Source organism: Cherax quadricarinatus, chromosome 61 (assembly GCF_038502225.1).
Source record: "Cherax quadricarinatus isolate ZL_2023a chromosome 61, ASM3850222v1, whole genome shotgun sequence".
NCBI lineage: Eukaryota > Metazoa > Arthropoda > Malacostraca > Decapoda > Parastacidae > Cherax > Cherax quadricarinatus.
The window spans coordinates 2162090-2174858 of record NC_091352.1 but is presented as its reverse complement, the minus strand read 5'-3'; the positions used below and the strand labels follow the sequence as shown (position 1 = coordinate 2174858).

Sequence of the window (12769 nt, the reverse complement as noted above, 5' to 3'; positions counted from 1 at the left end):
ATGGCTTCTTGGCAAAGGAGTTTAATACGCACATAGGGAAATTCATGTGTTTATTGTAAATATACACTTCTTTTAACATTTCACCACGGTAACATGTTCTTTTCCAGGTTACATTGGCAGAAATAACCCGAGCTCGGAGACAGTTTATCTCCTACACAAAGATGCACCCTGTTGAAGATGCCAGCAAGCTGATGGCTTTGTTTGTTCGATACCTCAACAGTACTTTAGGGTGATAAGATTTGTGGTATTTTTTTATGTTCTAGAATTAATGAATAGATGTATAGTATTCAAAGTATATTTGTAAATATTTATATTTCATGAATAAAATAATTTGCCTTATCTTTTCATGTATTTTGAAACTACAGTACATTAATCTGGGCGATGTGCTAAGATTTTTTCTTTTAAACCATTTTTCCCCAAGATAGGGTGAGCCCCAAAAAGAAAAAAAAAAAAAAAAAAAAAATCACCATTCAATAGCCTTCTTGCTCAGACATTCAAATGACCTTCTGAACTGAATCATTCTAATTGTGTTGTGTGTAACAGCAAGACATTTAATGAAGGATGGTAAAAGGGCGACTCAGAAAAGTACACACAATCTCGAGGAATGATAACTGGTATTGAAATGTACTAAGATATATCATCCAGATTGAATGTAGATTTAAAGTAGATGAAGAGAAGGGAAATTATTGAATCTGAAATACAAATACTATTTATTAAAGCAGGGAATTATATGTTTTCAAACAGCTGAATGAAATTTTCATTTTTGACTTCTTCAATGATTAATGAAAATTTAAAAACATGACAAATGTACAACAAATTATATTTTGTGCTTAGAATACATGCTAGATATAATACACTAAGTGCTCATTGCTAGATTATCATTATATAAGTGTAGCAAGTTAGGAAAGGAATATATATGATGCTAAATAACAAAAAGGCACAATACTATGACTGGAATACACAAATAACCAGCACATACAAGAGAGGGGAGCTTACAACATTTCAGTCTGACTTGGACCATTGACAGAGGAGAGAAGGGGGGCAGTACATATAGGCCAGCAGACAGGGATGAAACAAGAGGTAGCAGGACAGGAAGTAGTGGTAATAATAGTGGAGTCAGACTAAGAAAGAGGAGCACTGCAGGAGAGCTAGGTCCCCCCTCTCCTTGTTTTTGTTCTTACCCTTTGTGGGCCCCTAGCTCTCCTGCAGTGCTCTTCTTGGTCTGACTCCACTATTACTACCTCTACTTCCTGTCTTACTACCTCTCTTGTCCCGTCCTTGTCTGCTGGCCTATATATACTGCCCCCGTCTCTCTTCTGTTAGTGTGACTTTGTAAATGGTCTAAGTCGAACTGAAATATCATCGTGAGCTCCTCTTCTATGTATGGGTTATTTGTGTAATATAGATGCTAAATATAAAACCTTTATAATTATTTAAAGATTTGTAAGTTCAGAATTAATGATTGTTAAAAATACCCTTTACATTCTTCCCACATTGGGCTTTATCAAGTATACAGCAGATATGAAAGAATGGTTTATGTAATCTACATGGAATGATGTCAGTGCTTGTGTAGTAAGGTTACTAAATTGTGCTCAGTAATCATACTACAGGAGTACACAAAGCAACCATCCCATTTTGTTAGATGGTGATGAAGTTTAACAAGGTTCTAGGCATCTCACTTTGTTGAGTTCCTGGGACAGTAATTCAGGAACACCACAGACCAATATATTGATGCCTATAAACAATGGGATGTTCAATTTGTCCCATACCACATGGGTCAATAGGCCTGCAGTACTCTGCTTTAGTTTTACCTCTAAGCCCATGACATTACTCCTTGTGTCACTCAGGGAAGGTTCTGTGCTCCAGCTGCCTGAATACCTTCCATCCCCCACCCCACATGCACTGTATAATCCTACAGGTTTAGCACTCCTCTGTGACTATAATACTCCTTGTGGACTATGTAAGGCAGCAGATAAAATGTATGATACCATGTTGGGTGAGACAAAGGACACCATTTCTATTTTCTAAGTGTTTGCCATTCTGTCCAATCTCTATAATTATGGGCAAGTGCTAACCAATTAATTTAATGATTTAAGGGAGCACCAAATTCCTTATATCTTTTAATTTAATCAGGGGGGGAAGTATTAAACCTGTAGAGGCCACAGTACCTGGGTAATGGAAGACAATCAATTTGATCCAAAGAAAGGATAAGTCCAGCTCCTTGAACAAACTGCCTCGACCAATATTAAGACTCTTCTAAGCGATTTCCTTGCTGGTGAATGGCTCATCAAGGAACTGAACTTTCCCTCCTCCTTGGATCAAATTTGATTGCTTTCATTCCCCAGGCTCTGTTTAGTGGTTATCCTAATCACATCCTTGGGATGTCTTAGTCTTTCACTAGCATCAAGAAACAAACAGCATTTTTGAAGTTTAGTAAATAAAGATACATATAAATGATTACATATTCTTTGTATTTCTTTCCAGTCTGCAGTGTTATGATGCCAGCTGCAAGACAAACTTTTGATCAAATCATGGCAAAAGATCAATGTCTGAACTTTTGTAGAATTACAAGTGTGTGTGTGTGTGTGTGTGTGGGGGGGGGGGGGGCATGCATCTTCAACAGTTTATTCATCTGCGTTTGACCCAAACCCTGCACTACGTTCAATGGAGGTCAGATGAGGTGCATGTGATGTTAGAAGATGGCAGTTTTCTCTAACTTTATAATCATAACTAAGTGTAAAAACCACAAAGGTCATACAGTCTTCTGCCATCACATACACCACCATCTGGGCTTTGCTGAAAGTAGTGCAGAGATTGACCCAAAGACAGGTGAGCCCACTCGTGAAGCTGCATAGCCCACTTGCAAATGATGTACCAAAGTCCAGACTTCAACCACTGCTGCCATGTGTTTCACTGATGAAAAGTTTGTCCTGTAGTTAGTTTTATAACTTTTATACAGACTATAATCCTTGCATCCAACATCCTATTACCATGTGTATTTTTCTTGAGCTGTTTAGCACATATTTTACATTAAGACAACCATGAGCATTAAACTCAAATGGCAAGTAATCAGGTTTCATCCAAGGAAGGAATCGAGTTTTCCTTCCTTGGATGAAACCCGATTACTTTCCATTTAAGCTTAATGCTCATGGTGCTGAAGGGCCTTTGATGAAAGGAACTAGACAGTTGGTCGTTACATTCATTGGGAAAGTGAACTATACCAATAGGGTCATACAGTGCTTGAAGGACTTGGAAGTAATCGGGTTCAATCCAAGGAAAAGGAAGATAGGTCCAATTCCTTGTATCACAACCCCCCTCACCATCAAGGCATCTCCTGTGAAGGGTAGAAATCAGATCAAACCTGATTACATCTCATTCTCCATACAATGTATGACCCATACAAGTTTAGCTCCTTCCCCAAAATGCAAGATTAAGCAATACTGCCAGTGTGAATTATCTTTTCAGTCTCTTGATGCCAGTGAAGGACTGGCACACAATTGGAATTGCCCCTGATTACCACTGCTAAATATATTATAATAAAAAAGAAGTGCTAAACCTACAAGGGTCATACAGTGCCACACTAAGTATAATAGATAACAGATCAGAGGTAAATGGAACATGTAGGATGACAATTATCCTTTAGTGTAAACATTCACACACTCCTTAATTCCTGTTAATCCAGCTTCCTGCAACTCGGCAAGTACTTTGTCCCGCACCTCTTCTTTCTGTGGGTAAAAATTTGTGTAAGGAAAATTATATGTGAAGAAAAATCACAATACAATAGCTGGAAATTAACCCACAATTTGGAGAAACTCTATATGATGCATCAGTCTGTCCTGGACTATTATCAAGGAACACCAGCTGTGACGTGATAATGGTCCAGGACAGACCAAAACAATGTCAAAAGCTCCTCTCTAACATATAGGGTCAATTGTGAAATGAAGCACACATTATATAATGTAGAAAAAAACAAATTGATTTTCCACTCTCCATAGTACCTGTTATAAGAAATTCCTTAAAAAGAAATAAGAAACTATAGGGTAGACTACTTGTATACAAGTTCTTGATTAGTCTACAGTAAAATGTGTAGGAGCATATACACATACACTAAAAATTGCTTTCAGGAACCTTATCAAACATTGGGACTCTGGAGACTAGAAATTAATAATCAATGATGTTTAGTCAGGTCCATGAGCTATGACTTAACATCAAACAGAACTAGACGAGTACATGTATACCCCACCAAGCAGAAGGGATTACGATATTTCTTAGGCCTTGCAAGGTGGGGGCAAAAACCAAATAAAATTCCCACTAAGGCTAGTTGAGGAAGAAGGGAATCTTTTATTTCTGCAATTCCATATTCCTGCAAGCAATGTCTGTAGGTGCCCTCAGGTTTACTGGTGGATGCATCATTCTCTACTGCAAGGATCTAACTCACCAATGCAGGACTTCTGTACAGGTTGTCTTTAAGGCCACCCTTTGCTGAAAGGGCAAGTATCCTAGATGAGGTACATTGGTAAACTGTTTTTGCACTGGCATGGGGAAATATTCAAATTACAGTGATCTATGCATGAAACTGTTTTGGGATGGAGGAACCCTGTGCATGTTAACTTGCATTTGGTTCCCTTATAGCCTGTACAACTCGGCTCTGGTGAGTTTGAGTATATTACAGGGATAAGTCTGTTGAGTGTACCTGGTAAAGTGTATGGTAGTTATAATTGAAAGAATTAAGAGTAAGACGGAGAATAGGATAGCAGATGAACAAGGAGGCTTTAGGAAAGGTAGGGGGTGTGTGGACCAGGTGTTTACAGTGAAACATATAAGTGAACAGTATTTAGATAAGGCTAAAGAGGTCTTTGTGGCATTTATGGATTTGGAAAAGGCGTATGACAGGGTGGATAGGGGGGCAATGTGGCAGATGTTGCAAGTGTATGGTGTAGGAGGTAGGTTACTGAAAGCAGTGAAGAGTTTTTACGAGGATAGTGAGGCTCAAGTTAGAGTATGTAGGAAAGAGGGAAATTTTTTCCCAGTAAAAGTAGGCCTTAGACAAGGATGTGTGATGTCACCGTGGTTGTTTAATATATTTATAGATGGGGTTGTAAGAGAAGTAAATGCGAGGGTCTTGTCAAGAGGCGTGGAGTTAAAAGATAAAGAATCACACACAAAGTGGGAGTTGTCACAGCTGCTCTTTGCTGATGACACTGTGCTCTTGGGAGATTCTGAAGAGAAGTTGCAGAGATTGGTGGATGAATTTGGTAGGGTGTGCAAAAGAAGAAAATTAAAGGTGAATACAGGAAAGAGTAAGGTTATGAGGATAACAAAAAGATTAGGTGATGAAAGATTGAATATCAGATTGGAGGGAGAGAGTATGGAGGAGGTGAACGTATTCAGATATTTGGGAGTGGACGTGTCAGCGGATGGGTCTATGAAAGATGAGGTGAATCATAGAATTGATGAGGGAAAAAGAGTGAGTGGTGCACTTAGGAGTCTGTGGAGACAAAGAACTTTGTCCTTGGAGGCAAAGAGGGGAATGTATGAGAGTATAGTTTTACCAACGCTCTTATATGGGTGTGAAGCGTGGGTGATGAATGTTGCAGCGAGGAGAAGGCTGGAGGCAGTGGAGATGTCATGTCTGAGGGCAATGTGTGGTGTGAATATAATGCAGAGAATTCGTAGTTTGGAAGTTAGGAGGAGGTGCGGGATTACCAAAACTGTTGTCCAGAGGGCTGAGGAAGGGTTGTTGAGGTGGTTCGGACATGTAGAGAGAATGGAGCGAAACAGAATGACTTCAAGAGTGTATCAGTCTGTAGTGGAAGGAAGGCGGGGTAGGGGTCGGCCTAGGAAGGGTTGGAGGGAGGGGGTAAAGGAGGTTTTGTGTGCGAGGGGCTTGGACTTCCAGCAGGCATGCGTGAGCGTGTTTGATAGGAGTGAATGGAGACAAATGGTTTTTAATACTTGACGTGCTGTTGGAGTGTGAGCAAAGTAACATTTATGAAGGGATTCAGGGAAACCGGCAGGCCGGACTTGAGTCCTGGAGATGGGAAGTACAGTGCCTGCACTCTGAAGGAGGGGTGTTAATGTTGCAGTTTAAAAACTGTAGTGTAAAGCACCCTTCTGGCAAGACAGTGATGGAGTGAATGATGGTGAAAGTTTTTCTTTTTCGGGCCACCCTGCCTTGGTGGGAATCGGCCGGTGTGATAATAAAAAAAAAAAAAAAAAAAAAAAATATATGGATTTGTGTAGTCCTATACTAATTTCCTGTAAGCAACATCATCCTGCCAAGTGAGTGTAAAACAAAAGCCTGTAATTGTTTTACATGATGGCAGGATTGCTGGTGTCCTTTTTTCTGTTTCATAAACATGCAAGATTTCAGGTACGTCTTGCTACTTCTACTTACACTTAGGTCACACTACGCATACATGTACAAGCATATACATACATACCCCTCTGGGTTTTCTTCTATTTTCTTTCTAGTTCTTGTTCTTGTCTATTTCCTCTCATCTCCATGGGGATGTGGAACAGAATTCTTCCTCTGTAAGCCATGCTAGTAACCCCTTCTGTATATATTACTAAATTTAAAAAGCGAAACTTGTTTTTCTTTTCGTGCCACCCCACCTCAGTGGGACACGGCTGGTGCGTTGAAAGATCATCATCATCCTGGAAGATCATTGACAGGTGACCCCATCATTTAACTGCTCACCAAGATCCTAGCACCTCTGGTCAATCTAGTACATTTACCACTTCCTCCACCCATGGTTGCCACTAGAATCTAACTTCAATAGTTGACAATTTTCTCTCTTTAATTTCACATTAATATCACCCATTGGCTACTGGATCACCTTCCATAAACTGCATGATAAAAAAAAAAAAAATTGTTTACATGAAGGATATATCTCAACTTGATCCTCTATCCAAACTGTAAGCAATGGCTAGCAAAGCCATCACTCAGTTGCCATGATCAGCTGAATTCACACTGCCAGTGCCAGAGAGGTGTCTTTCTTTGCATGATCTTCCTCAAATGATTGAGGAAGATAATTTGAAGAAAGACAGTGAATGAAACAGGATATCTGCTGGAACAATGGATGGCAATAATAGAGCTACAACCCACTCCCCCTCAAGGGAGGTTCCTTGACGGTGGTGAGGGGCTCTTGATCTAGGGAATTGGATCTGTGCTCCAGTTCCCTGAATACCTTCCATCCCCCCCCACATGCACTGTATAATCCTATGGGTTTAGTGCTCCCCCATAATTATAATATAATTACAACCCACTCCACTGCAGTGTTTATTTTGCTGATGGCTTGGCCACCCAGTTATGTATAGTACTGATCAACTAGCAAATGACATGTGCATCTGTACATCCCACAATGAATTAGAAAAGGCATGTTATTGTGGATAGCACATCTGACAGGAAAACTGCTTTTCACCCATCTTTACTCTCCCACAGCCTCCTCTACCCCAGTGCACAGCAGCTTCAAAGTACTTTCCTTGTCTTACCCATTCATCCTTTAAAGAATAATTTTGCCCCTCACTGAGTGATGAAGGAAAGTTACCCTGTCAGTGGTTCCCAAAGGATGCAGTGAGAGAGGATGGCAGATGTGGCAGGAAGATTCAAGGACAATCGTAGAAACATTTAATCATTCATATATAGAAACTGATGCCGGGAGCAAGGAGCTAGTAACCCCTTCTCCTGTATATATTACTAAATTTGAAAGGAGAAACTTTCGTTTTTCCTTTTGGGCCACCCCGCCTCGGTGGGATACGGCTGGTACGTTGAAAGAAAGAAGAAAGAATACAGAAACTGGCAGAAGCTTCCAGATTTCATCACATTTCTCTTTATGCTAAATGCAGAGAAAAATTACATGACAATTATGTTCAGAAAACTTACTTCTTTTGCACTCCAAGCTTCTTCAGTGTCAACCAAGTACTTGGTGAAAAAGGGAAGATATGCAAGTGCATCTGTTACTGCAGCATAGCTACAGGTATTTACTCTTTTCAATGCACTCTGCAAGTGGAATGGATATAAAGGGCCCAGCATTCTTACCCATTTTGTTCTTAGGGCCTGAAACATGAAAAATACAGTACATGTGACAATGTTATATTACTAGAGTTTGTTAATTTTTGTTCAAGTCTTTGTTACATTAGTTCTTTTCCAAAGAAAATTCAGGGCACCATAAACATTTCCAGGCAAAACAACAAATATTATTTATAATAAAAATGACTTGGCAGTTTTTCCATGTAGCACTGTAATGGAGAAATTGACAAGAATAACAGTGAGGAAGCAACCTCGAGTCTTTCCTTACCTTAGCATTATATACACCACTAATGAAGAGGATAACACATGCATTGATATTTTCTGCCTTGGTTTTGCATTCCTCTTGTATTGCTGCCTCTGGCCCCTTGGTTTCCATGTTCATCAAGCGCTGCATAGCTGTCCTCATGCTATAAGATTGTTTTTAATTCTATGATATTACTATACAGTGGTACCTCAGGATACAAACAGCTCAAAACACAAAAATCTATGCAAGTGCTTTTGTAAGTGTATTTTTGGGGGCCTGAAACGGATTAATCTAATTTACATTATGTGTAGAAAGAGATTTGGTAATAAGTAATACATATTTTATGAAAAAGAGGATAAGTAAATATACAAGGTATGATGTAGCACATAATGAAAGTAGTTTATTAGATTATGTATTGGTGGATAAAAGGTTGATGGGTAGGCTCCAGGATGTACATGTTTATAGAGGGGCAACTGATATATCGGATCATTATTTAGTTGTAGCTACAGTTAGAGTAAGAGGTAGATGGGAAAAGAGGAAGGTGGCAACAACAAGTAAGAGGGAGGTGAAAGTGTATAAACTAAGGGAGGAGGAAGTTCGGGGGAGATTTAAGCGACTGTTGGCAGAAAGGTGGGCTAGTGCAAAGATGAGTAGTGGGGGGGTTGAAGAGGGTTGGAATAGTTGTAAAAATGCAGTATTAGAATGTGGGGCAGAAGTTTGTGGTTATAGGAGGGTGGGGGCAGGTGGAAAGAGGAGTGATTGGTGGAATGATGAAGTAAAGGGTGTGATAAAAGAGAAAAAGTTAGCTTATGAGAGGTTTTTACAAAGCAGAAGTGTTATAAGAAGAGCAGAGTATATGGAGAGTATAAGAAAGGTGAAGAGAGTGGTGAGAGAGTGCAAAAGGATAGCAGATGATAGAGTGGGAGAGGCACTGTCAAGAAATTTTAATGAAAATAAGAAAAAATTTTTGAGTTAAACAAGTTAAGAAAGCCTAGGGAAAGTATGGATTTGTCAGTTAAAAACAGAGTTGGGGAGTTAGTAGATGGGGAGAGGGAGGTATTAGGTAGATGGCGAGAATATTTTGAGGAACTTTTAAATGTTGAGGAAGAAAGGGAGGCGGTAATTTCATGCACTGGTCAGGGAGGTATACCATCTTTTAGGAGTGAAGAAGAGCAGAATGTAAGTGTGGGGGAGGTATGCGACGCATTACGTAGAATGAAAGGGGGTAAAGCAGCTGGAACTGATGGGATCATGACAAATGTTAAAAGCAGGGGATGATATAGTGTTGGAGTGGTTGGTACTTTTGTTTAATAAATGTATGAAAGAGGGGAAGGTACCTAGGGATTGGCAGAGAGCATGTATAGTCCCTTTATATAAAGGGAAAGGGGACAAAAGAGATTGTAAAAATTATAGAGGAATAAGTTTATTGAGTATACCAGGAAAAGTGTATGGTAGGGTTATAATTGAAAGAATTAGAGGTAAGACAGAATGCAGGATTGCGGATGAGCAAGGAGGTTTCAGAGTGGGTAGGGGGATGTGTAGATCAAGTGTTTACATTGAAGCAGTATTTACATTGAAGCAGTATTTAGATAAAGGTAGGGAAGTTTTTATTGCATTTATGGATTTAGAAAAGGCATATGATAGAGTGGATAGGGGAGCAATGTGGCAGATGTTGCAAGTATATGGAATAGGTGGTAAGTTATTAAATGCTGTAAAGAGTTTTTATGAGGATAGTGAGGCTCAGGTTAGGGTGTATAGAAGAGAGGGAGACTACTTCCCGGTAAAAGTAGGTCTTAGACAGGGATGTGTAATGTCACCATGGTTGTTTAATATATTTATAGATGGGGTTGTAAAGGAAGTAAATGCTAGGGTGTTCGGGAGAGGGGTGGGATTAAATTATGGGGAATCAAATTCAAAATGGGAATTAACACAGTTACTTTTTGCTGATGATACTGTGCTTATGGGAGATTCTAAAGAAAAATTGCAAAGGTTAGTGGATGAGTTTGGGAATGTGTGTAAAGGTAGAAAGTTGAAAGTGAACATAGAAAAGAGTATGGTGATGAGGGTATCAAATGATTTAGATTAAGAAAAATTGGATATCAAATTGGGGAGGAGAAATATGGAAGAAGTGAATGTTTTCAAATACTTGGGAGTTGACGTGTTGGCGGATGGATTTATGAAGGATGAGGTTAATCATAGAATTGATGAGGGAAAAAAGGTGAGTGGTGCATTGAGGTATATGTGGAGTCAAAAAACGTTATCTATGGAGGCAAAGAAGGGAATGTACGAAAGTATAGTAGTACCAACACTCTTATATGGGTGTGAAGCTTGGGTGGTAAATGCAGCAGCGAGGAGACGGTTGGAGGCAGTGGAGATGTCCTGTCTAAGGGCAATGTGTGGTGTAAATATTATGCAAAAAATTTGGAGTGTGGAAATTAGGAAAAGGTGTGGAGTTAATAAAAGTATTAGTCAGAGGGCAAAAGAGGGGTTGTTGAGGTGGTTTGGTCATTTAGAGAATGGATCAAAGTAGAATGACATGGAAAGCATATAAATCTATAGGGGAAGGAAGGCGAGGTAGGGGTCGTCCTCGAAAGGGTTGGAGAGAGGGGGTAAAGGAGGTTTTGTGGGCAAGGGGCTTGGACTTCCAGCAAGCGTGCGTGAGCGTGTTAGATAGGAGTGAATGGAGACGAATGGTACTTGGGACCTGACGATCTGTTGGAGTGTGAGCAGGGTAATATTTAGTGAAGGGATTCAGGGAAACCGGTTATTTTCATATAGTCGGACTTGAGTCCTGGAAATGTGAAGTACAATGCCTGCACTTTAAAGGAGGGGTTTGGGATATTGGCAGTTTGGAGGGATATGTTGTGTATCTTTATATGTAATGCTTCTAAACTGTTGTATTCTGAGCACCTCTGCAAAAACAGTGATTATGTATGAGTGTGGTGAAAGTGTTGAATGAAGATGAAAGCATTTTCTTTTTGGGGATTTTCTTTCTTTTTTGGGTCACCCTGCCTCGGTGGGAGACGGCCGACTTGTTGAAAAAAAAAAACAAAAATAAAGGTACATGCAAGTAACTGACAAAGGTAGGACTGAAAGAAAAAATCCACTTGTCAATTTGATGAATTTGAGGTTCATAACAGTGATTAATGAGGAGTTACACTAATTAAAGCAGGGACGAAAATTAATAAAAGTACATATAGTAGCCATCTGGCCTACCGAGTAAAAAACATTGAGGCTTAATTTTTAAATGGACCAGGCAATTATAATTTTTTTTTGTTTTTTTTATTATCACACTGGCCGATTCCCACCAAGGCAGGGTGGCCCGAAAAAGAAAAACTTTCACCATCATTCACTCCATCACTGTCTTGCCAGAAGGGTGCTTTACATTACAGTTTTTAAACTGCAACATTAACACCCCTCCTTCAGAGTGCAGGCACTGTACTTCCCATCTCCAGGACTCAAGTCCGGCCTGCCGGTTTCCCTGAACCCCTTCATAAATGTTACTTTGCTCACACTCCAACAGCACGTCAAGTATTAAAAACCATTTGTCTCCATTCACTCCTATCAAACACGCTCACGCATGCCTGCTGGAAGTCCAAGCCCCTTGCACACAAAACCTCCTTTACCCCCTCTCTCCAACCTTTCCTAGGCCGACCCCTACCCCGCCTTCCTTCCACTACAGACTGATACACTCTTGAAGTCATTCTGTTTCGCTCCATTCTCTCTACATGTCTGAACCACCTCAACAACCCTTCCTCAGCCCTCTGGACAATTATAATTTTCTCTGTCATTAATCAAACTGGAAGTAATCAAGAAAAAAAAGATTTGATTGGATATTTAGTCACTCTGCCTTGGTTGGATGTGGCAGGGGGGTACTTTTAAGACTTTTCAAGTAGCATTATATAACAGAGGAAAACCAATCCTAGAAATTTGTTAAAAATGAATTCATGGAATTTTCCATGCCCAAATCTATTTAATCTCTATTAAGGTTTTACGTTAACATAAACCATTGTGTGAGTGAGGTAAAAGTGTTGAATGATGATAAAAGTATTTTCTTTTTGGGAATTTTCTTTCTTTTTGGGTCACCCTGCCTCGGTGGGAGACGGCCGACTTATAAAAAAAAAAAAAAAAAATTTAGTGATAATTAAAGATATACTGTAAGTGTAAAGCACCCTTCTGGCAAGACAGTGATGGAGTGAATGATGGTGAAAGTTTTTCTTTTTCGAGCCACCCTGCCTTAGTGGGAATCGGCCAGTGTGTTAATAATAATAAAAAAATACTGTAAAAAAAAAAAATAGTGCTGGCTTGGATGATCAAATAAGAGCAAAAAGTACACAGCCACCACTAGTTCTAATTGCATTAGAGCAAATTTTTTACAGTATATAGCAAATTCCTGGTAGAAATAGGGTTACTGCATGCAAGTGAATTTGCATAAAGTAGGGAGGAAACCTGTACCTCAACACAGACAATGATTCATCTGAGGCAGAAGTGTG

General features: G+C 39.6%; 2 protein-coding genes across 6 annotated transcripts in view; one reads left to right on the top strand and one right to left on the bottom strand.

Moving 5' to 3' along the window:
* Positions 1–2462, top strand: part of LOC128699426 (protein KTI12 homolog) — a 31867-nt gene extending 29405 nt beyond the window's left edge. For all 3 annotated transcript variants that reach the window (XM_070098122.1, XM_070098123.1, XM_070098121.1), the window contains one exon: positions 108–2462. In XM_070098122.1, the coding sequence (XP_069954223.1) occupies positions 108–233 (126 nt within the window). In that variant the 3' untranslated portion in view covers positions 234–2462. The remainder of the gene's footprint in view (positions 1–107) is intronic.
* A 120-nt stretch (positions 2463–2582) lies between these two features.
* The window catches only part of LOC128699511 (centromere protein I), a 29520-nt gene continuing 19333 nt past the window's right edge, over positions 2583–12769 (bottom strand). For all 3 annotated transcript variants that reach the window (XM_070098118.1, XM_070098119.1, XM_070098120.1), the window contains exons 13-15: positions 8301–8439; positions 7886–8059; positions 2583–3725 (exon numbers count right to left, since the gene is read on the bottom strand). In XM_070098118.1, the coding sequence (XP_069954219.1) occupies positions 3633–3725; positions 7886–8059; positions 8301–8439 (406 nt within the window). In that variant the 3' untranslated portion in view covers positions 2583–3632. The remainder of the gene's footprint in view (positions 3726–7885; positions 8060–8300; positions 8440–12769) is intronic.